At 37.2% G+C, this 23,564-nt stretch overlaps 1 protein-coding gene across 1 annotated transcript in view; it reads left to right on the top strand.

Moving 5' to 3' along the window:
• SPAG16 (sperm associated antigen 16) overlaps nt 1–23,564 on the top strand; it is a 964,274-nt gene that overhangs the window by 657,950 nt on the left and 282,760 nt on the right. Inside the window, exon 14 of the mRNA XM_043445512.1 lies at nt 11,696–11,761. Coding sequence (XP_043301447.1) covers nt 11,696–11,761 — 66 coding nt within the window. The remainder of the gene's footprint in view (nt 1–11,695; nt 11,762–23,564) is intronic.

The raw sequence follows: 23,564 nt of genomic DNA, 5'->3' as shown, positions 1-23,564 counted from the left end.
AAGGACTGATGCTGAAGCTGAAACTCCAATACTTTGGCCACCTCATGCGAAGAGTTGACTCATTGGAAAAGACCCTGATGCTGGGAGGGATTGAGGGCAGGAGGAGAAGGGGACGACAGAGGATGAGATGACTGGATGGCATCACTGGCTTGATGGGCATGATTTTGAGTAAACTCCGGGAGTTGGTGATGGACAGGGAGACCTGGCATGCTGCGATTCATGGGGTCGCAAAGAGTCGGACATGACTGAGTGACTGAGCTGAACTGATTAATTGGGAGGAGGATAGTATAAGAAACTAAAGTTAATCTTGATACATTACTTGATTCAGCAGTGAATGGTATGAACATAACCCTGTTAATGTAAACACAGAATACTGACCTGTGAATGTTATATTAATAATATGAGGTGAGGGGGAATGAAATGCTAAGACAGTTTAATAATTGTAATAAACAAGAACTCAGAGAATATATTTTCTAATATGCATGCATCTCGGACATGACTGAGCAACTGTGCACACCACCCACGCATCAGTTGGTAGCAGTTTCAGATTTCATTTAGGTATATGGAAATGAAGGCTAACATTATGTCAGACAACTGAGGAAGTTTCCATTTGGTTGGCTCTAGGGATAGAATTGCTGGAGCCTGGGCAGGGGACTGCTACCTTTTAGTACAGTAATCATTCTTCCGATTTATAAGCAAGATCCTAAATGCTTAAATAACTATAAGAGTATTGTTTGGAAATTTTAAACTCTGAGCATATGTTTGATAATGTAAGAATCCGTAAACAAATCAAATTTAGCTGTAACAACATTGATTTTAAAATGATGATATCTATTTGGGACAAGTGTAGAAGAACATTGATCTTCGCGTAACCTTATTGTATGAGTAAATCTGATAAATTTGATCAACAGGGCACTTTTGCATTATGTATCAAAAGCCTTAGGAATCCATAGTTTCTGATTATGGATTCTGTGAATACTAGTATCTCCATTCTTAGAATTTAATTCTCAAGAAATATTCTGTATCATATACAAACATTTTCATCATTTGTTTCATAGTGGTATCTTTTGCACTGAAAAGATTTGTCTATGTGTTGTTCATTAGCCTTTTCACAGTTTATATTTCTGCTGATTACTAACTTATCGCCTCTCAGCTCCAAATCCACCTTTCTAAACTCGCTGGTAAATCCTGGGGCTGAGACCGTGCAAATATATCACTTTTCTGTATGCCAGCTGCCTCCCACGCAGAGCTCTGCCCAGAGGAGAGGCAGAGGAGGAAATGGGAACTTAACGCTTCAGTCTGCTTCCTGTGTGCTCCCCCTCTCTTGCTTCATCTCAGCAGCAGTAGACCCTTCCTAGGACAGAAGCACAATTCAGTTCTCAGTTTTTCCCAAAGTAGTAGAACCAGCCTCAATACCCTCTGTTCAGACACTAACGTCAGGTAAGCAGGCCCCCTCTCAGAGGCATGAGTTTAAGTCTTTCTAAATTTTTAAATTTTAATAACTCAAATCTCTTCACTTTGGTCTTTTCAACCCCAGGGATTATAGCAGCTTCCTACAGTTACTACCTCTAGGATACTCTAGGGTTCCCTTTTAACACTTTCAGCTACCTGGTTAGCAAATTTATTCTTATATTTTTCCTCTTAAATTCTCTTTGTCATAATAAATGGCATAGTTTCTAACTCCTGACTCCACCATGCTATTATAAGGGAATGTCTCATGTTTTTCAGTTTTTATAATCACAGGAAAAAATACTCATATATATATGTATATATATGTATGTATGTACATGTATGGGTGTGTATATGTATCCCATCAGTTCAGTTCAGTTCAGTCAGTCAGTCGTGTCTGACTCTTTGCAACCCCATGAGCTGCAGCATGCCAGGCCTCCCTGTCCAACACCAACTCCCGGAGCCTACCCAAGCTCATGTCCATTGAGTCGGTGATGCCATCCAACCATCTCATCCTTTGTACTCCCCTTCTCCTCCTGCCCTCAATCTTTCCCAGCATCAGGGTCTTTTCCAATGAGTCAGCTCTCCGCATCAGGTGGCCAAAGTATTGGAGTTTCAGCTTCAACATCCCATCAGAAACCTTGAACAAAGAACTTATTTTCCACTGGGGAAAAAAAACCTTTATTAAAAATAACAGAAACCCTAAACCAGGCAGTAAAATAAATCATCAGGTGAAACAGTGTTCTGAATTTTGTAAACTTGGATTGCAGTGTGCAGTGGTAAGAAGAATTAAATAGCAAAAAAAGACTGGTGAAATTTAAAATCTGTTTGCCTTGAGATGTGCCTTTTTTCCTCCCATTTGCTTATCAGGAGCCAGTGAGATTGATTGAACTTGTTAGTAAGAGTTGTGTTTCCCTCTGCCTTATACTATATATCCTTTGCATTGTTTCCAATCACTGTGTTTCTGGTAAATGCTCGACAGTGTTTTCCACATGAATTAAATGAGGCTGGTGCTTTTGCACAGAGAGCTTCGTTTGGTTAATACAGGGGAATTTAAGTATCTTCTTGAGAGAGGTACTTCTACAGGCAACTTTGGTTCATTTCATATGGCCTGCTCTTCTAAATCTCTTGTTCTGCTTAATCACTGTGTTGGAGACATTGTGACTAAAGGCTCATTTGCATCAAAATAAATTCCCAGAAGGTTTGCTACTTTGATGAAATGGAATTAATTAAATATAATCTAAAGGTAGTTGGAAAAATACAGGATAAAAACTTAGTTTACATGCTACTGGGAGCGTTTCTTTAAACCCTCCTTTCTAAATGGTACCCAGAACTCCTTTCAAAAGTTATCCCTCCTTCTATTTAAAAAAAAAAAAATCCTGTTCCTTAGCGATTCAACCAAAAACAAAGAAATAAAAAATACTGCATGCTAAACAAATTCACAGCATACATTTTGTAGAGGCAAGGCAAGCTAACATTAATAAATGAAGCTATTTAGGCTTGATTTGCGTATTTAACTCATCTTAATTACACATGCATTCAGCAAACATTTTAAAAGCTGCAATCAATCTTTCACAGACATGGTTAGTTATTTATATGGAATAACAAAAACCAGAAACCTTGTTAATGATTATTCTGTTTCCAATTTATATGCCAGTGGGATTATTTATATAATAATAATATATTTTTCTTTAACAATTTGTAAACCTATAAAGTTAAAATGCTTTGATTTCACGGTTATTTTTTAAAAAGGTTTGCATAAAATGTCAATGTTACCCAAACTTTTCTGTTATATTAAGTATGTGACCCTGTTCAATTAAAAAAAGGTCTTTATTAAATTCTTTATTACTTTTTAAACTTGATGATTAAGATAGTAGCTGTTATAGAAACAAATGGTACATCTTGCTACAGACTGTTTTTCTCAAGGTGGTTTCAACTTTAATTTGGCTCCTCCTTGGACACAGTTTGCTTTCTTTTCTTTAATAGTACTTTTTATTGGTCATATTATTTGAAATTAAAAATTCATCACAATTGCACAATGTAATCCTCTTTAATTTCATTCAGTTTTATGTAGAGAATTTTTTCTTAAAAATCAAGAACTATTTTACTCTAAAGAATTATTTTCTAGAAATATACACAGAAATAATGTTATGAGGAGGCAGTGCTTCTGTATTGCCATGTGAGGGGCTGGCAGGGCTGAGGGGTTGCTAGGCGCAGGGAGTGCTGTGGACAGGAGAAAGTCAGGGCATAAATTTTTTTTCTGTGCAATGGTCAAATGGCTGTGAAATTCAATTATTAGGGCTCCATTTCCTATAGTTCCTCTCCATGAGGATTGTTTTATAAAATAAAAAATCCTGAGAGGTTAACCCTTCTGCCTGAATTGCCTTCAGAACGCAGAGGTCACATGAAGAAAAGAAAGTTGATCATGGGTAAACGCATTAAACTTAATACATTGCTTAGGAATGGCCTTATTGTGTGTGTGTACTAACTTGAAAAATATTTATACCTCTCATGAGCCAGCTTGTCTCTACAGTTATAATTATGAAGTGATGGAGATTATAGATGTTATCCTGTTATCACAAAATTTATAATCTGTGTATTGTTACTATGTAATAATTAACATTTATTTAGCACTTCCTGTGTCTTAGGCAGCAATCAAAGCTCTTTACATGAATTAGCTTAAACCTCATAATGACACCATCATTTAGATACTCTTACTACTCCTGTTTTGCAGATGAGGAAACTGAGGCTCAGAGTGTTCCAAAGACAGTAAGCTACAACACCTGAGTTCAAATTCAGGCAATGTACCTCCAGATCTTGTGCTCTTAATTACTGTATTATATGCATGTATAATATTCGTCTGTTTAGATATATGCCCAACTATGACATATAAATGCAACTTTTCATTTTGATATTGTATGTTGGCTCAAAGTAAGTTTACTTTGGATTGTGTTGGTTACAGAGGCAAAAGTAGGTGAGGTCAGTCTTAGAAGGGTGGCTGTGTTGGTTATTGAGGCTCATATTTTTGTCTGTTACACAGGAGGAAGAAGGTTAATATCCGCCTTAGGAACATGTTCACTGTAGTGAATCCAGCCAATTGGCTGGCTTTCAAATCATGAGTCTGTTGCTGTTTGGCTTTTCAAGGAGTGTTTACTGAAGTTAGTTGTCATTGATTAATTAAATAGGTTTAAAACCAGTTCTGGTTATTTACTTGTAATCAGTAGTATGGAACCGCTACTAATTGGACAGGTTCAAAACTAGTTCTGTAGTTTGTTAACATGGTTATAGAACAATCTTCTCATTTCAATTCCTTGCATATAAAACATTAGGTTACTTTATAACAAAACAATTATTATCTTGGCTTTGGCATTCTTTCCTTCTGCTATTGTGGTATAGTGCTTCTGTTTTCTCATTTCGAAAATGGGAATCACAATAATACCATCTCATTGAGCTGTTCTGTGAAGTAAATGTGGTAATGAAAGTAAAGCACCTAACACAGTGCTTTAAGTACATAATAAGCACTCAATAAACGTAAAGCTGCATTTTTGACCGGGAGTCATCAGTTATCTTCATGTAGTTGTTTAAAACATTAAGAGACAGTGGCATAGTCAATGCATAGATATGCTACTGGGTTAGAACCACGTTATGGCAAAGGAATTGAGGGAATAAGACAGGGCACATTTCATGTCATGACATGAGATTTAAAAAAAAAAAGAATATTGGAAAGAAGACCAAGCTATTTATCTAAAAATAAGCACATCTGGTGAGGGTAGTTTTGTTTTCTTTTTTTCTCAGTTGTGATCTTCATGTAACTGATAACTTTTTCATTCAACAACTTCTATGAAATCCTACCAGAGCTGTCTTGGGCCTTGGGATGATACAGTGGTACAAGACAAGCAAGTTTTTCCTATGGGGCTAATTCTAGTGGGTGGAAAATAACAATAAACAAGAATACAAATTCATTAACTAATTTTAGTTAATGAGTGATACAAAAGAAACAGGATGACCTATTTGTTAGGTACCAACCTCTGCTGAAACAAACACTGGAGTCTCAGGGCTTTGACACCCTAGAAGCTTAGTTCTTATTTCATAGAATGTCCTGTTGGGATGTCCCAATCAGTGGCTTTTCTCCTTGAGATGGTTCTGAAACCCAGACCCCTCCACTCGTGCTCTGCCATCTTCTAGAGCTCCTCTGCCTTCAGCCTGCAAACAAGCAATAACAAAGAGCTTAGAGGATTGTGTAGGGTATTTTATGGTCCAGGCCTATGTTGGACTTATTTCACAAATGCCCACATTTCACTGGGCAAAACTTGGTCACAGGGCCACTCCTGATCTCAAGTCTGGCTGAGTGTCCAAGGGGAAAGGAAAAATGGTTCCACAGAATTTTCTGCTACTGTAATGAGAGCATAGAGAGGAACCCTCACATGATGAAACTCAGTGCCCCTCCATTGTTGTCACTGTTGTCTGGCTAAGCATGTCTGACTCTGTGACCCTATGGACTGTAGCATATCAGGCTCCTTTGTCTCTCACTCTCTCCCAGAATTTGCTCAAACTCATGTCCACTGAGTCAGTGGTGCTCTCTAACCATCTCATCCTCTGTTGCCCCCTTCTCGTTTTGCCTTCAATATTTCCCAGCATCAGGGTCTTTTCCAGTGAGTCAGCTCTTGGCATCAGGTGGCCAAAGTATTGGAGCTTCAGCATCAGTCCTCCCAATGAATAGTCAGGGTCGATTTCCTTTAGGATTGACCAGCTTGATTTCCTTACAGTCTCAGGGACTCTCAAGAGTCTTTGCCAGCACCACAGCTTGAAATCATCAATTCTTCAGTATTCTGCAGTGGAAAGACAGAGAGTAAAACCTTAGCTCTGAATATAAGCAAATCCTCTATAGACAGAAGAGAAGAAGCCTGTAATGTGAACAAATGCCTCATGGGGAGATGCCCCTCAATCTCTCCAGAAGTCTCCATCTTCAGGGGTGCTCTTCAGACATGTTTTGAACAGGTGAAGTACTCTGCTCAGAAAGCCCTGACCATACAGAAACAGGAAAAGAATCATGGAACACAAGGCCTGAGAAGGAAGAATGGTGAAGAATGAGGTCAGATAGGCAGACAGAAGCCAAATGATACAAAACCTTTGGACCTAAGTGAAGAGTTGAAAATTTATTCTGAGTGTGACGGTAACTGTTTGGGTACTGTCCGGAGCAGCATGGCATGATCTGACTAAGGTTTTATTGATCACTCCAGTGACTGAGAGAAAAATGGGTGAGGAGTGTGGTGAGGGGAGGAGCAAGGAGATGATCGAGGATGCTCCTGCTGCCCTCATCACCTTGGGATGTTGTCCTGCAGCAGAGTGATAACAATGGAGGAGGGCAGAGGTGAGCAGAGTAAGGCTGTATCTTGAAGACAGAACTGGTATACTGGATAAAGGGGTAGGGTGGAGGTGGGGAAGGAAAGGGAGGTCTTCCAATTCTCAGTTTTACTTTTAAATTTGATTTTATATTGGAGCATAGTTGACTAACATTGTGTCAGTTTCGGTTGTACAGCAGAGTGATTCAGCAATACATATGCATTTCAAATTCTTTTCCCATTTAGGTTATTGCAGAGTATTGAGCAGTGTTCCCTGTGCTTTACAGTAGATCCTTGTTGGTTATCAATTCCCAGGTTTTTGATTGCTTAGGTTTTTTGTTTGTTTGAGCAACTAGTGATGCTGTTTACTTAAAGGGAAAGATTTGGCAAGGGTCGAGAAAAGCAGCTTGGCAGTAAAAATCAAAAAGTCTGCTTTTGCATATCATGTCTAACATGCTGGATCAGACAGATCCCCACAGAAAGCAGATGAAACACGGAGTGTACTCCAGTTGAATGTTTACAGAAATGGGAACAAGGTTAAGGGGCCAAGCATAGCACCCAAGGCTAGCAACAGTAGAGAGCTATTACTACCCCTACAACTGAAGGGGCGAGGGAAGGAGAGCCTTACTGGGCACAGTGTGAGCTGTCGCCATTATGGACAACCTGCACCACACAAGCAGTGGAATTAGGCAGAGGTCAGAGCCAGTAAGAAAGTCACAGCTGAACAGGAAGGGAGCTGAAGTGGTCATTTATCCATCTTCCATGTTGTTCGGCTCCTCTGTATCCTGCTGGCACTGTCCTCTGGCTCACTCTGAACAGAGGATGGAGGACCTGAAAGCCCATGATGCGGTAGTTAGTAGAGATCAGGGCACAGCGCAGGGCAGTGCCACGTGGGGAATGCATCTGAGAGATAAATGGAAAAAGTCCGCACTGATGCTGATAAGGCTCCTTCCGAGGGTCTTTAAGGAGACAGGTAGCTAAGGGCAGAGGTATTGAACATCATCAGTATTTCAATGGCCTATGTCAGATGTACTACGAGCTAATATTTGTGTTCTTTCTTTGCGCTGTAGGCACTGTACCAACATTCCACATGCATTATCTCATTTACTTCTTAAAACAGACCTCACGTTTTTATCATCTCATTAGACATCGGTAATGGCATTTAATCTATAGATTTGTTTTGAGAATTGCATGAGGCAACTAAAGCACGGTGAAGTGAAGCAACCTATTTAATGTCACACCGCTGTGTGGTTGCACCGCAGAGCCAAGAATTAAGTCGGAGATGTTTCTGTCCCCAGGGCAAGTCAGAGAAACCATTATTGCACACAGCTTCGCTGAGAGAATCAAATGCTGGAGCAATGGCATGTTAGGTCATGTGGCTGTATTTTTTTTTTTTTTTTTGTAAAACACTGCCCTCTTTTTCATTTTTTTCATTTCTTTGGGAAAAAAAAAAATCTGACAAGAATTCATCAAAGAAGATATTACAAATTTTAATGTCCCGATTTGGGTATTGCTTTTGATTAAGGCTGTTTGCAGACCAGAATATTAGTAACCCTCATATTCCCTATACCACAAAGAAAAAAGAGGAGATTCACTTTTATCTTGGGAACAAAGCTGGATAGAAAAGCTTTTTTAACTTTTCTTAATTCATGAAACATTTATCTTCGAGTCAGGTTTTGTTATAGCAGCACAAATGTGGTCTGTCAGCATTTCCATTATAACCCCATATTTCCAGGGCTTTTCAAGAGTGCCTTGGAGATTTTACTTTGAATTAAACCTTGGCATTCAGGATTTGAATCAGGAAATTCCATTTTCCCTGCCAATTAATCAAACAGTTTAGAGGTTCTCAGTTTAGAAGAGGACCAAATGTAAAATTTTTATTAACACAGAAATTATTTTAAGACAAATTTGCTAACAAATACTTAGACCATATTAGCACTCATTATATAATTATAGTGCTATTTAACTATGTACGGTATTGTATACTCAGTTGATCAGTTGTGTGTGATTCTTTGCTACCCCATGGACTGTAGACCACCAGACTCCCCTGTTCAGGGGATTTCCCCAGCAAGAATACTAAAGTGGGTTGTTATTTCCTACTGAATCCTCAAAAAAATTAGCCATAAGCACTCATAAGATAATATATGGCTAACTATAACATCTTATATTTGCCTTTTTGACTTTGTAAGTAATTTATTTCTACTTTGGGAATTTGGATGATTTGAAGGCCTCAGCATAATTGGTTTAATGTTATTAACAGCATCAAGATACTAAACCAGAAGAGCCTGAGTAGGGGGAATCCTGAGAGGGTGCCAAAGTGTTTCAATACATTTTTATGAATTTTAAATTCATGAAATTTTGCATTCTATAAAAAGGGATTAATAGCATGCATTAGTTCTATAAATAGATACTTGAAATTTAATGTGTTGAATTCAGTGACAATAATGAGGATCAAATAAGTTTAATTACAAAGCCTTTCCTCTTAGTTCCAAACTAGTCTTGAATGTGCTGTGGCAGTGGGAAGGCATAATGATAACCCTGTATCTTTTAATATATCCTTCTATAGTCTCTTCTGAAATCTCTCCTCCAGCCTTAAATAGTTTAGGATTAAGCCAACAAAATGCAGTGAATGAAAAATAGATGAAGCCTTTCGAGTACACCTGCTCTCCTTCTGACTGACTTCTGTCCAGCCACAATGGCCTCTTTGCTGTTTCAGAAACATACTAGGCGGACTCCCACATTGAGACATTTGTTCTAACTTTTTCTTCTTCTTGGAATGCACTTCCTCCAGATGTCTTCTTGGCCAACTCCCCTTACTGCCTCAGTCTTTGCTCAAACCCTGCTTTCTGAATGTGGTCAAACTCTATCACTCTACTTGATAATTGGATTTGCCCTTAGATCTTCAGTCCCAGAATTCAAGACACCCATTACCCTACCTAACTTTTCTTCTTTCTACAATATTTATTCTCTTCTAACACACTTAGCTTCCCTGGTGGCTCAGATGGTAAAGAATCAACCTGCACTGCTGATTGCAGGAAGACCTGGGTTCAATCCCTGGGTTGGGAAGATCCCCTGGGGGAGGGCATGGGAACCCACTCCAGTATTCTTGTCTGGAGAATCCCGATAGACAGAGGAGCCTGACAGTCTATAGTCCATGGGGTCACAAGGAGTCAGACTGAGTGACTAAGCAACACACTCATACCTTTTTAAAATGTCTGTTCCTTCACTCTTCCCCTAGATTGTAAGGTCAATGAAGACAAGTTTCTTTGTTTTATTCATTGACATATTCTAAGAACTGTGCTGAGGATATATTAATTGTTCAAAGATATTTGTTAAATGAAAGATACATTATAAAATGAAATCTGAATTTCATCCCATAACAACAATCTGCAAACAACATTTCAGATATAACTTTCTCTGTTCTCTGGTTCTTCTGTGAGATTTGAATTATTTCCCTAGGATAGCTAAGAATGCACTTTGAACATTGATGACACAATGAAAGGTCCTACATTTAAATCTTTTTATAATGTGTTGTTGTCCAGTTGCTAAGTCCTGTCTGACTCTTTGTGAACCCATGAACTGCAGCATGCCAGGGTTCCTTGTCCTTCACTATCTCCCAGGGTTTGTTCAAACTCAGGTCCATTGAGTCAGTGATGTTATCCAACCATTTCATCCTCTGCCACCCTCTTCTCCTTTTGCCTTCCATCTTTCCCAGAATCAGTCTTTTCCAATGAGTTGTCTCTTCATAACAAAGTATTGGAGCGTCAGCGTTAGTCCTACCAATGAATATTCAGGGCTGATTTCCTTTAGGATTGACTGGTTTGATCTCCTTGCCATTCAAGGGACTATCAAGAGTCTTCTTTAGCACCACAATTAGAAAGCATAAATTCTTTGGCACTCACCCTTCTTTACAGTCCAACTCTCACATCCATATGTGACTACTGGAAAAATGGTAGCTTTTACTATATGGACCTTTGCTGGCAAAGTGATGACTGCTTTTTTAATATGTCTAGATTTGTCCTAGCTTTCCTTCCAAAGAGCAAGCAGCTTTTACTTTCATGGCTGCAGTCATCATCCACAGTGATTTTGGAGCCCAGGAAGATAAAATCTGTCACTTCTACTTTTTCCCTTTCTGTTTGCCATAAAGCAATCGGACTGGATGTCATAATCTTAGTTTTTTGAATGCTGAATTTAAAGCCAGATTTTTTTTTTTTACTCTCTTCTTTCACCCTCATCAGGAGACTCTTTAGTTCCTCTTCACTTTCTGCCATTAGGGTGTAGTGTGCTAAGGGCTCATTTTTGGAAATTTTGTAGTTAATTTCAATTAGTTTTATCTATTGTTTGGAAAAGATAAATAAGTAGATGCAAAGCATGGTTTTCTCAAAATAAATGCTTATTTTGTGTTAAAAATACTACTGGACATGTTTGTAACATTTTTTATACTTGTAATGATTGTAATACCAAGCTAAGAATTTATGAATTAAAATGTGATCTTGTGATTAAAAAGGAAAAAGAACCCCATACCCTCAGCAGTGATAAAAACATCCTGAAAACAAGGGCTTTCTATAAGACTTCACTACTTGGCACCATGACTTGAAAAGTATGCTAATTACAAAGGGAGTCATATAGTGAGAATTCACTACCAGTTCAATGGTATAAAAGTGAGAACACTGGAATTTCACTGTAAAATACCAATGCTGGTGACGCATTCACCAGTACAGTCATGTCTGATTCTGAACGGTAGCTGACAGCAAAATTTAGCATTTTCTACCATGAGTATGTATTGATTTTATTAATTGACTTAAACATTATTTTAAAACAAATAATATCAGTTATCTTTCCATTTCTTTTCACATATATCGAAAGGAATTTATTTGACTTGTATTACCGCTTTGTCTTTTTAGGGAAAATGTGAGCAGTCACTCTATGGTCACATGCATTCCATCAATGATGCCACCTTCACTCCTAGGGTAAGTTTAGTTCTTCCACTATGTTATTTTACAGCTTTATTATCAAAATTCATTTTAATGGAAAAAAGTACCAGAGAAAAATGGCAGGTTAACAGGGTGAGAGGAGAGAACAAATTTGTAAATTAATTACAGCAATGAAAACAATGTATACATAATATAGAATTAAAGAAGTTTAAAACACACTTTACAGTGGTAAGTAGAGGGGAACTTCCTATTGTACTTAACTCCACTTAAACGCATGGTTTAAGGCTTTCTGTCTAGTGGCCTTTGAGAAAGTAAGTGGAATATAAGCTTGTAAATTTTAGTGTAAGGTCATAAAATAAAAAAAGTGATTGAAAGGATAGTCAAGAATAGAAAATGTTAAAGAAATGGGGCCTTTCTTCAGGGTAGAATAAAGCAACCTTGATTTTACAGTTTTTCAGTTTCTCATGGAACGATTTCAAATATGTCTTTCTTTATATAAACTGATTACATAGCAAAAATATTTATCTACAGTTTGAGTTATGTAGAGATCGGGATGATTTTTACCAGTGATGAAGATTGTTAAACATGGCTTTGAGTTTCTGTGCTAATTGGGATTGTCTCTAAAAGGGCTTCTCTGGTGGCTCAGTACAGAATCCACCTGCAATACAGGACACCCAGGTTCAATCCCTGAGTCAGGAAGATCCCTTGGAGAAGGGAATGGCTATGCACTCCAGTATTCTTGCCTGGAGAACTCCACGGACAAGAGGAGCCTGGCAGGCTACAGTCCATGGGATCGCAAAGAGTCAAACACAAACACGACTGAACTACTAACACTTTCACTTTCACTAAAAGAGTTCAGATGGTAATCATGGAGGGATGATTTTAAGTTTGTACCTTCTCAGATGAAAGCAATTTGACTGGATAGATGACCTCTCAAGTCCCTTCAAACTATATGATTTAATTATATCCAACATTTTAATTTGTCTCTCAGTTCCCAGTAGAGTGTAAATCTTAGTTCCATAGTCCTCTTTCTTTTCCAGTTAGCCAAAAATGAAATCTAATAGATTACCTACACCCAACCTCAAAATGACAGCATAGTCAAAATTCCATTACTATCATGCTGTTATTATTCTTTTAGAGGGAGAAAAGTGTTCACTAAAAATAATTCACTAAGAATAATTTCTGCTAAAGGAATGTTGTTTACTTCAAGTGAAACTGTGCTGAGGTCACCAGCCCTGGAATATTCATGATTGTCTCAACTAAAATTAAATTTTAACAAATTTGTTTTAGTAAAGAATTTACATTTAATTGACTCTCTTGAGTCAATATATTATAAATTAGTTCTAAATACCAAGTGAAATTTTATTTCTAGCAGAGTATATAGCCATTTAAGAACTGTAGACCCACATGATAGGATATTTATGCTAAAAAATCTATTAAGTGGCTTAGAGCTTCACATACCCTAGGAAAATTAAATGGAAGCTAAAATGCAGTAAAGTAATATTTTGTAAGTCAAGCATTTATTTTGGTAAGCAGTCTCATAGCTGGAAAGGACACACCATTTAACATCCTAAATAGTACAATTAATAAATATGGAAATACCTAAATTAGATTTGTTCAGTCAGCAATCAAGGGACCCATGCGTCAATTATGTGTATTTCAAAAGCAAGATAATGGACATGAGGTCCAGGTGTGTCCAATATCAAAGTGACTGACCAAAGTGACTGTCAAATATCAAAGTGTTACTGTTTACACACTTTGTTCATACCAAAGGGACTATTACAACACTGCTCCAAATTAACATTCCCAAAGCCTCATTGAATTTTTCCATTAATTTATCTCTTCTTTGCTATAAATATTTAATTACTGTTAAGGAAATGCTGTTTTATTTTGATGAATGACACTCTTAAGTGAAATTTTCAGTCACTTATGGACACGACTGAGCGACTGAACTGAACTGAACTGAACTGATGTCAACTGTTTTGAAAGCGGTCATATTTCACACACCTGTTAGGGAGTGTCAGGAAGAGGAAGGCAGCAGTAACCGAAAGAGCGCAAAGACTTTCAGGATTTCTAAAGGAAATGGCATTGTGGCACAGCTCACATTCAGACTCTCAAAGTTGTGATCATAAATGCAGTATATGGTGCATCTATAGCAGGCAGAGAATTGTTTAATATCAGGTCTGTCTGCTAATTGTTTGATGCCTTGGGGATATGCATTCAAGTTACATTACCAGTTAAAAAGCACTTAGCTATTTACATAAACACAATTTTTGGAAAATTCTTTAATTTTAGATTTGTAAGCAGAAATCAAAAATGTAAAACTCAATGAGCTCCAGCGGCTGCTGCTGCTGCTAAGTCACTTCAGTCGTGTCCGACTCTGTGCAACCCCATAGACGGCAGCCCTCCAGGCTCCCCCGTCCCTGGGATTCTCCAGGCAAGAACACTGGAGTGGGTTGCCACTTCCTTCTCCAATGCAGGAAAGTGAAAAGTGAAGTGAAGTTGCTCAGTCGTGTCTGACTCTTAGCGACCCCATGAACTGCAGCCCACCAGGCTCCTCCGTCCACGGGATTTTCCAGGCAAGAGTACTGGAGTGGGTTGCCATTGTCTTCTCTGGAGATCCAGCTAGCCACCAAGAATCACAGAAACAAATATACAATATCAGTATATATGCATGGTTCTATATAAAAGTATATAAATTAAGATTTATTTCTCTGTTATAGTATTAGGGCTCCAGCGTCTTCATCTCTGACTGATTTTTCTATTGGAGATAGATTTTTATCTAAAACCTCTGTTTAAAGTAATCTGCTAATGAAACATTTTAAGGACCTATGAAAGCTTTATACTAAGTCAGTTTTGTAAAGCAAAACCTACTTTTTTAAGTTGACTGTAATTACCATTAATATTAATTACATTAATATAAATTACATTAATATTAATAGACACAGATAACTCAATGTAAGTAATTTTTTTTAATTATAGAAATATATAGCAAGAAAATGAATAGGGGATCCCTATCAGAGTGTCCCCTGCCTTTGATTTTTTAGGAAATTGACTAGGCTAGGGTAGAGTTGTCTGGCTAGGGTGGAGTTTCTATCAGGCCTTCCAGGGAACTCTCTTGAACTTCTTCTAGAGAGAGGTTATGGTCGGGTGGGTGTCCTTAAATCTCTGTGGATATTCCCCACTGTTCCAAGAGATACATAGCCAGGATTTCTGTGCTATGCCTGCCTGGAAAAGCCCGATGAACACTATTAGAATTCCAGTACATCCTTCCATGGGACTATTTACCTCAGTCTTCCACATTCAAGCTAAGGTCTCAACACATTGGTTGTTGGAACAAAGCTGAAAGGCCCTGTAGAATCAAAGGTGATTCTAGTAGTTCTAGAATTCTAATCAGCTCATAAAAGAAGAGGTTTCACACAGCTTCAAGTTCCATTCTCACTTATTTTAATTAACCTATTGTTTTATTCAAATATTGTTATATTGGTTATTTTAATATAGAAATATATACTTTAATTATATAACCTATGGATATTTTGATTTTGAAGTGAATGACATATAGCCTTAATAGAGGGCTATTCAAGTTCTAACTTGTTTTTCATCTGCACTTCCATGGAAACTACCTGCTGTGAATAAGGGTGATGGAAGGTGAAGTCTGTCAATTTTACTTTGCAGCAGTTTGGAATTTTAAATAAGTATGACATAAAGGGATTTAATAGGACTTTGCAGCAATGTAGATTCCTACCCCTTCTGTTGGCCTTGAGTCAAGTAGAGGACAAGAGAAATAATTGCTTGCTTTAGAGAACTTGAAGAAGAGTGGTAATTGTGAGTAATGATTCAGGTCCCAATTTAAGCCAAGAAGGTGAAGGAAGTATTTAGAACAGAAAGTGGCATTACAGGGGAATTAGTTGATCATATATATGATCATTAGAGGATGGTGTAGAAGGGTATGTGAGAGCTAGGAGAGGTAATAGGATCAAATTAAGGGACAAACACAGATCTTTGAAGATAAGAGTCTAAGTAAGTAAGAAGGGAAAACATGCTAGTGTGGGCATCTATCAATAACAGTCACTTACATTTTGTATGTCAAAATGGCCATAGAATCAAAATGACTGTATCAGAAGGAAAATATCAAAAAGCCAGTAGTCATAAAATACGGTAGTACTGAAAAAAGATGAAGTCCTCTCTGCATTCTGTGCCTAGGTATCTCACCCTGTACTACTTTCCACTCCTATTATTAACACTCCTACTGTTACTATTATTGTTGTTTAGTCACTAAGTTGTATCTGACTCTTTGCGACCCCTTGGACTGAAGCATGTCAGACTTCCCTGTTCTTCACTGTCTCCCAGAGTTTGCTCAAACTCATGTCCATTGAGTCTGTGATGTGATCCAACCACCTCATCCTCTGTTGCCCCCTTCTCCTTTTCTCTTCATTTTTTTCCAGCATCAGAGTCTGGGAGACCAAGGGTCAACTCTTCGCATCCGATGGCTGAAGTATTGAAGCTTCAACTTTAGCATCAGTCCTTCTAACAAATATTCACGATTGATTTCCTTTAAGATTGACTGGTTTGATCTCCTTGTTGTCCAAGGGACTCTCAAGAGTCTTCTCTAGCACCACAGTTCAGTTCAGTTCAGTCGCTCAATTGTGTCTGACTCTTTGTGACTGCAGGGACTGCAGCACACAAGGCTTCCCTGTCCATCACCAACTCCCAGAGCTTGCTCAAACTCATGTGCATTGAATCGATGATACCATCCAATCCGCATCGTCTGGCGTCCCCTTCTCCTCTTGCCTTCCATCTTTCCTAGCATCAGGATCTTTTCTAAGGAGTCAGTTATTCGCATCAGGTGGCTAAAGTATTGGAGTTTCAGCTTCAGCATCAGTTCTTCCAGGGAATATTCAGTTCAATCTTTAGGATTAGCTGGTTTGATTTCCTTGCAGTCCAGTGGACTCTCAGGAGTCTTCTCCAACACCACAGTTCAAAAGCATCAATTCTTCAGTGCTCAGATTTCTTTATAGTCCAACTCTCACACCTGTACATGACTACTGGAAAAATCATATCTTTGACCACACGGATCTTTGTTGGCAAAGTAACATCTATGCTTTTTAATATGCTGTCTAAGTTGGTCATAACTTTTCTTCCAAGGAGCAAACATCTTTTAATTTAATGGTTGAAGTCACTGTCTCCAGTGATTTTGGAACCCAGGAAGATAAAATTTGTCATTGTTTCCACTTTATCCCCTTTTATTTGCCATGAAGTGATGGGGCCAGATGCCAGTATCTTAATTTTTTTTTTTTTTTTAATTTTTTTATTAGTTGGAGGCTAATTACTTCACAACATTTCAGTGGGTTTTGTCATACATTGATATGAATCAGCCATAGATTTACACTTATTCCCCATCCCGATCCCCCCTCCCACCTCCCTCTCCACCCGATTCCTCTGGGTCTTCCCAGTGCACCAGGCCCGAGCACTTGTCTCATGCATCCCACCTGGGCTGGTGATCTGTTTCACCATAGATAATATACATGCTGTTCTTTCGAAACATCCCACCCTCACCTTCTCCCACAGGGCTCAAAAGTCTGTTCTGTACTTCTGTGTCTCTTTTTCTGTTTGCATATAGGGTTATCGTTACCATCTTTCTAAATTCCATATATATGTGTTAGTATGCTGTAATGTTCTTTATCTTTCTGGCTTACTTCACTCTGTATAACGGGCTCCAGTTTCATCCATCTCATTAGAACTGATTCAAATGAATTCTTTTTAATGGCTGAGTAATATTCCATGGTGTATATGTACCATAGCTTTCTTATCCATTCGTCTGCTGATGGGCATCTAGGTTGCTTCCATGTCCTGGCTATTATAAACAGTGCTGTGATGAACATTGGGGTGCACGTGTCTCTTTCAGATCTGGTTTCCTCAGTGTGTATGCCCAAAAGTGGGATTGCTGGGTCATATGGCAGTTCTATTTCCAGTTTTTTAAGAAATCTCCACACTGTTTTCCATAGGGGCTGTACTAGTTTGCATTCCCACCAACAGTGTAAGAGGGTTCCCTTTTCTCCACACCCTCTCCAGCATTTATTGCTTGTAGACTTTTGGATAGCAGCGATCCTGACTGGCGTGTAATGGTACCTCATTGTGGTTTTGATTTGCATTTCTCTGATAATGAGTGATGTTGAGCATCTTTTCATGTGTTTGTTAGCCATCTGTATGTCTTCTTTGGAGAAATGTCTGTTTAGTTCTTTGGCCCATTTTTTGATTGGGTCATTTATTTTTCTGGAATTGAGCTGCAGGAGTTGCTTGTATATTTTTGAGATTAATCCTTTGTCTGTTTCTTCATTTGCTATTATTTTCTCCCAATCTGAGGGCTGTCTTTTCACCTTACTTATAGTTTCCTTTGTAGTGCAAAAGCTTTTAAGTTTCATTAGGTCCCATTTGTTTAGTTTTGCTTTTATTTCCAATATTCTGGGAGGTGGGTCATAGAGGATCTTGCTGTGATTTATGTCGGAGAGTGTTTTGCCTATGTTCTCCTCTAGGAGTTTTATAGTTTCTGGTCTTACATTTAGATCTTTAATCCATTTTGAGTTTATTTTTGTGTATGGTGTTAGAAAGTGTTCTAGTTTCATTCTTTTACAAGTGGTTGACCAGTTTTCCCAGCACCACTTGTTAAAGAGGTTGTCTTTTTTCCATTGTATATCCTTGCCTCCTTTGTCAAAGATAAGGTGTCCATAGGTTCGTGGATTTATCTCTGGGCTTTCTATTCTGTTCCATTGATCTATATTTCTGTCTTTGTGCCAGTACCATACTGTCTTGATGACTGTGGCTTTGTAGTAGAGTCTGAAGTCAGGCAGGTTGATTCCTCCAGTTCCATTCTTCTTTCTCAAGATTACTTTGGCTATTCGAGGTTTTTTTGTATTTCCATACAAATTGTGAATTCTTTGGTCTAGTTCTGTGAAAAATACCGTTGGTAGCTTGATAGGGATTGCATTGAATCTATAGATTGCTTTGGGTAGAATAGCCATTTTGACAATATTGATTCTTCCAATCCATGAACACGGTATGTTTCTCCATCTGTTTGTGTCCTCTTTGATTTCTTTCATCAGTGTTTTATAGTTTTCTATGTATAGGTCTTTTGTTTCTTTAGGTAGATATACTCCTAAGTATATTTATTCTTTTTGTTGCAATGGTGAATGGTATTGTTTCCTTAATTTCTCTTTCTGTTTTTTCATTGTTAGTATATAGGAATGCAAGGGATTTCTGTGTGTTAATTTTATATCCTGCAACTTTACTATATTCATTGATTAGTTCTAGTAATTTTCTGGTAGAGTCTTTAGGGTTTTCTATGTAGAGGATCATGTCATCTGCAAACAGTGAGAGTTTCACTTCTTCTTTTCCTATCTGGATTCCTTTTACTTCTTTTTCTGCTCTGATTGCTGTGGCCAGAACTTCCAACACTATGTTGAATAGTAGTGGTGAGAGTGGGCACCCTTGTCTTGTTCCTGATTTCAGGGGGAATGCTTTCAATTTTTCACCATTGAGGGTGATGCTTGCTGTGGGTTTGTCATATATGGCTTTTATAATGTTGAGGTATGTTCCTTCTATTCCTGCTTTTTGGAGAGTTTTAATCATAAATGAGTGTTGAATTTTGTCAAAGGCTTTCTCTGCATCTATTGAGATAATCATATGGTTTTTATCTTTCAATTTGTTAATGTGGTGTATTACGTTGATTGATTTGCGGATATTGAAGAATCCTTGCATTCCTGGGATAAAGCCCACTTGGTCGTGGTGTATGATTTTTTTAATATGTTGTTGGATTCTGTTTGCTAGAATTTTGTTAAGGAAAGCTGGTTTTTTGAAAAAATAAACAAAATTGACAAACCATTAGCAAGACTCATTAAGAAGCAAAGAGAGAAGAACCAAATTAACAAAATTAGAAATGAAAATGGAGAGATCACAACAGACAACACTGAAATACAAAGGATCATAAGAGACTACTACCAGCAGCTCTATGCCAATAAAATGGACAACTTGGATGAAATGGTCAAATTCTTAGAAAAGTATAACTTTCCAAAACTGAACCAGGAAGAAATAGAAGATCTTAACAGACCCATCACAAGCAAGGAAATCGAAACTGTAATCAAAAATCTTCCAGCAAACAAAAGCCCAGGACCAGATGGCTTCACAGCTGAATTCTACCAAAAATTTAGAGAAGAGCTAACACCTACCTTACTCAAACTCTTCCAGAAAATTGCAGAAGAAGGTAAACTTCCAAACTCATTCTATGAGGCCACCATCACCCTAATTCCAAAACCAGACAAAGATGCCACAAAAAAAGAAAACTACAGGCCAATATCACTGATGAACATAGATGCAAAAATCCTTAACAGTATCTTAATTTTTTGAATGCTGTTTTTTTACTCAGCATTACTCAGTTTTTTACTACTACTACTGTTAGTGAAGCTAATGTTTCTTTCTGGGCTTCCCTGGTGGCTCAATGGTAAAGAATCTGCCTGCCAATGTAGAAGATATGGGTTCTGTCCCTGAGTTGGGAAGATCCCCTGGAGAAGGAAATGGCAACCCACTCTAGTATTCTTGTCTGGGAAATCCCTTGGACAGAGGAGCATGGTAGACTGCCGTCCATGGGATCACAAAAGGTTTGGACAGGACTTAGTGGCTAAACGATGATGTTTCTTTCTAGCCACTTGTTTTCGAATATATAGATGTAAATGAAAGAATGACCACACACATATATGTGACTTTCTTATATCCTATCACTTAATTTAGTTTAATATATATGTTATAAACATAGCAGTATATACTTAATATTTTAACAGAAATAAGAAAATAAATCCTGAAGCTATTCTGAATAAGAAATTATTGAATTATATTAAAACTGAGCTAAATTCCATGAAGAAATGTATATAAACCTACATAGGAATATTTTGTCTGTTTCATATCACAGCATAACATTTAATAATTAGGTTATTAAGAACTTTAAATTTGATCTGAGATAGATTAATTACTTTCCCAAGTTACTAGTATGTGAGCATAGTGCATTAATTATCTATTTTTAAAAATCGTGGAAAAGTAAATACCTGCAATTGCCTACCTATAAAGTTATCCTCATTCCATTTTGGCAAAGAAAGATTAATTTCTGTTTTCTGAATTTTGTTCATTTTTATTCAGTCTCAATCAAAGTGCTTAGTATCAATCTTTGGCCATTTTATATAAAGAAATACAAATAACGTTTAGGTCATGCAGTCATTGATCTTCTGAAGGACAAATGATGTCAGGCAGTACTTACCAAAAAAATTTTAATTTTGTTTACTTCTTCAGCAATACAAGTTGATGTCAACTACCATTTAGCTGGGCCAATAATATTGATATTTGATGTCAGTTCTTATTCATTGCTACACCTAGATGATTCATAAGTCAAAACATTTAGATGTGTGATGAAAAACACTAAAGTAGGTTCTGTCTATCTGGGGAAATGGAGACAACAACAGAATAGAAAATTAAAGGACATGGAACTTGGCATTTTCATTTTATATAATATTTGAATTATTTCAATAATTCCACATATTAAAAATTAATTTCAGTTCTTTTAAACTAATCTATACTAAATGATGTTCTTAAACTAAACCTTTTTGAAAATAACCTTATTGTGCTAACATTTTGTGAAGAAAAAATAACTTTTGATGAAAAATGTAAAAGTGAAAGAAAAAAGAGTTTTTGTAAGCAGACATTCAAAAATTAGAAAATATATTTAAATGTAATAAATTGATAGAGGTTCTTTTTTTCTACTTAGCTCTCAGAAATTTAACACTTCATATGACAAAGAAGACACATTACATTTAAGATTTTACTCTGCCCCCAAAGTTTAACCTTTAATAACTTCTTTAGTTGGATAGAGGTGATTTATGCATTTGTAGTTTTCTTTGTAGCTCCATGAAAATTAGAAGCAACATGATTATGTCATATTTCTTGACACTTCCTCTTTGACTGTGAAACTAATAATTTGTGTATATGTATGTATGTGTCTATGTATATATGTGTGTGTATATATATGTATATATGTGTGTGTATATGTATATATATATATCCTTTTGGTGACTTAAAATATTTGGAAATATCAGTCAGTTCAGTCGCTCAGTCTTGTCCAGCTCTTTGTGACCCCATGGACTATACAGTCCATGGAATTCTCCAGGCCAGAATACTGGAGTGGGTAGCCTTTCCCTTCTCCAGGGGAATCTTCCCAACCCAGGGATCAAAGCCAGGTCTCCCTCATTGCCGGCAGATTCTTTAATACCTGAGCTACAAGGGAAGCTCTGTCCTTAGCTGAGCCACAAAGGAAGTTTTGCCCTTAGAACCTTATCTTCTGGTAAGAACCAGAGATATTAAACTAGTAAACACATTAATAGTCTCAAGAATAGTAAGTCATATTTATCCAAAATCAGTTACGGTGGAAAAAGAGGTAAGAGTTGGAGCTTACAATGAAATGGTCAGAGAGGGACTCTCCTAGAGAGTGACACATAAGAAAATCGTGCAGTGATTTTAAGAAAGAGAACCCAAGCAGAGGCAACGATAAAGGAGAAGTTCCTGAGGTAGTGGAAGTGTGGCGTGACAGAGGAACAGGGCGCATGGAGTGAACAAGGATTAGATAAAGCAGGTGGAATAGCTTACATCTGATAGATAATTGTCAACTAAGGTTGCTCTTTTGGCTAAATGTGAAATGGTTGAGGTCATTTTAGGATAACCTCATAACATTAGCTATAGCTTTCAAAATACTTATTCATATAAAAATGCCCTATGAGAAGTATAATAGATTCTTTTGACTGAATAATACCTTAACATTTTTACTCCATAGATCTTGGCGTAGTTCTTGGTACAGAAAGTAATCAATAAACATTCATCGATTAGGAAACATTAGAAAGCCAACACAGGTCAGAACTCAAGGGGTATTTTAGAGGACATTCCTAGGACAATGTTTGCTGTGATATGATTAAATTTATTTTTTGCTATTGATCTTAACATATTCTTTTAAAATTTATTACACTTTTCAGATTGTCCATGTTTGTTTTGAGAACACAGCTGCTAATATTGTTCAAAATATATTTATTACTTCTATAAGAAACAGTGTCATTTCTCAGAGTATTTGGCTATTTAGGAAACCAGTCTTTCAGTACAATGAAATCTTATTTGGGTGGTTTTCAGAGTACAAAAATATTTTAAATAAAATCAAAATATCAATATAAAATATATATTTCTCTAGTAATGATTAAGTTAGACAGTCTAAAAACTTGCATGAGATTTTAAAAGTTTGAAAACCTACATGCATGATAAATAGCATGAGTTTTTCAAGAGATTGTTTACATATACAGATAATGTCTAATGTATCATATGTTATGCCTGAATCACATAATTAGAGCACGATGAATTGCCACACAAATTTACTCATAAGCATAATTACAATAAAAATTAACCCCTTTAATATAATTTTCTTCACTTAATTGTGTGTTTGCTGATGAATGTGATCGTGTGAATTGATACCTTAAAAACTGCTGGTTAACATGCACAACCACAAGCATAGCAGGAGAATCTGGCCTTCATCTTCCGAAGATTCAAATTGTATATCCAGGGTGGCCTTGCAGGAAAAATGTTACATCTCCCTGAAGAGGGGCTGAAATTTCCTGTGGCAAGTTTTACCATGGTTGTGGGACCTAAAATGTCAATCACTATCATGTTATCTTTCATTCCGCCCCATTAAACAGCTGTACCAAAACACTCAACAGTCTCCTAACTAAAGGAATTGTATCTCCTAAATCTAGATTGCATTCAGAAA

The sequence above is a fragment of the Cervus canadensis genome, chromosome 24, assembly GCF_019320065.1.
Source record: "Cervus canadensis isolate Bull #8, Minnesota chromosome 24, ASM1932006v1, whole genome shotgun sequence".
NCBI lineage: Eukaryota > Metazoa > Chordata > Mammalia > Artiodactyla > Cervidae > Cervus > Cervus canadensis.
The sequence above is the reverse complement of the archived record's forward strand: the minus strand, read 5'-3'. Positions and strand labels throughout refer to the sequence as shown.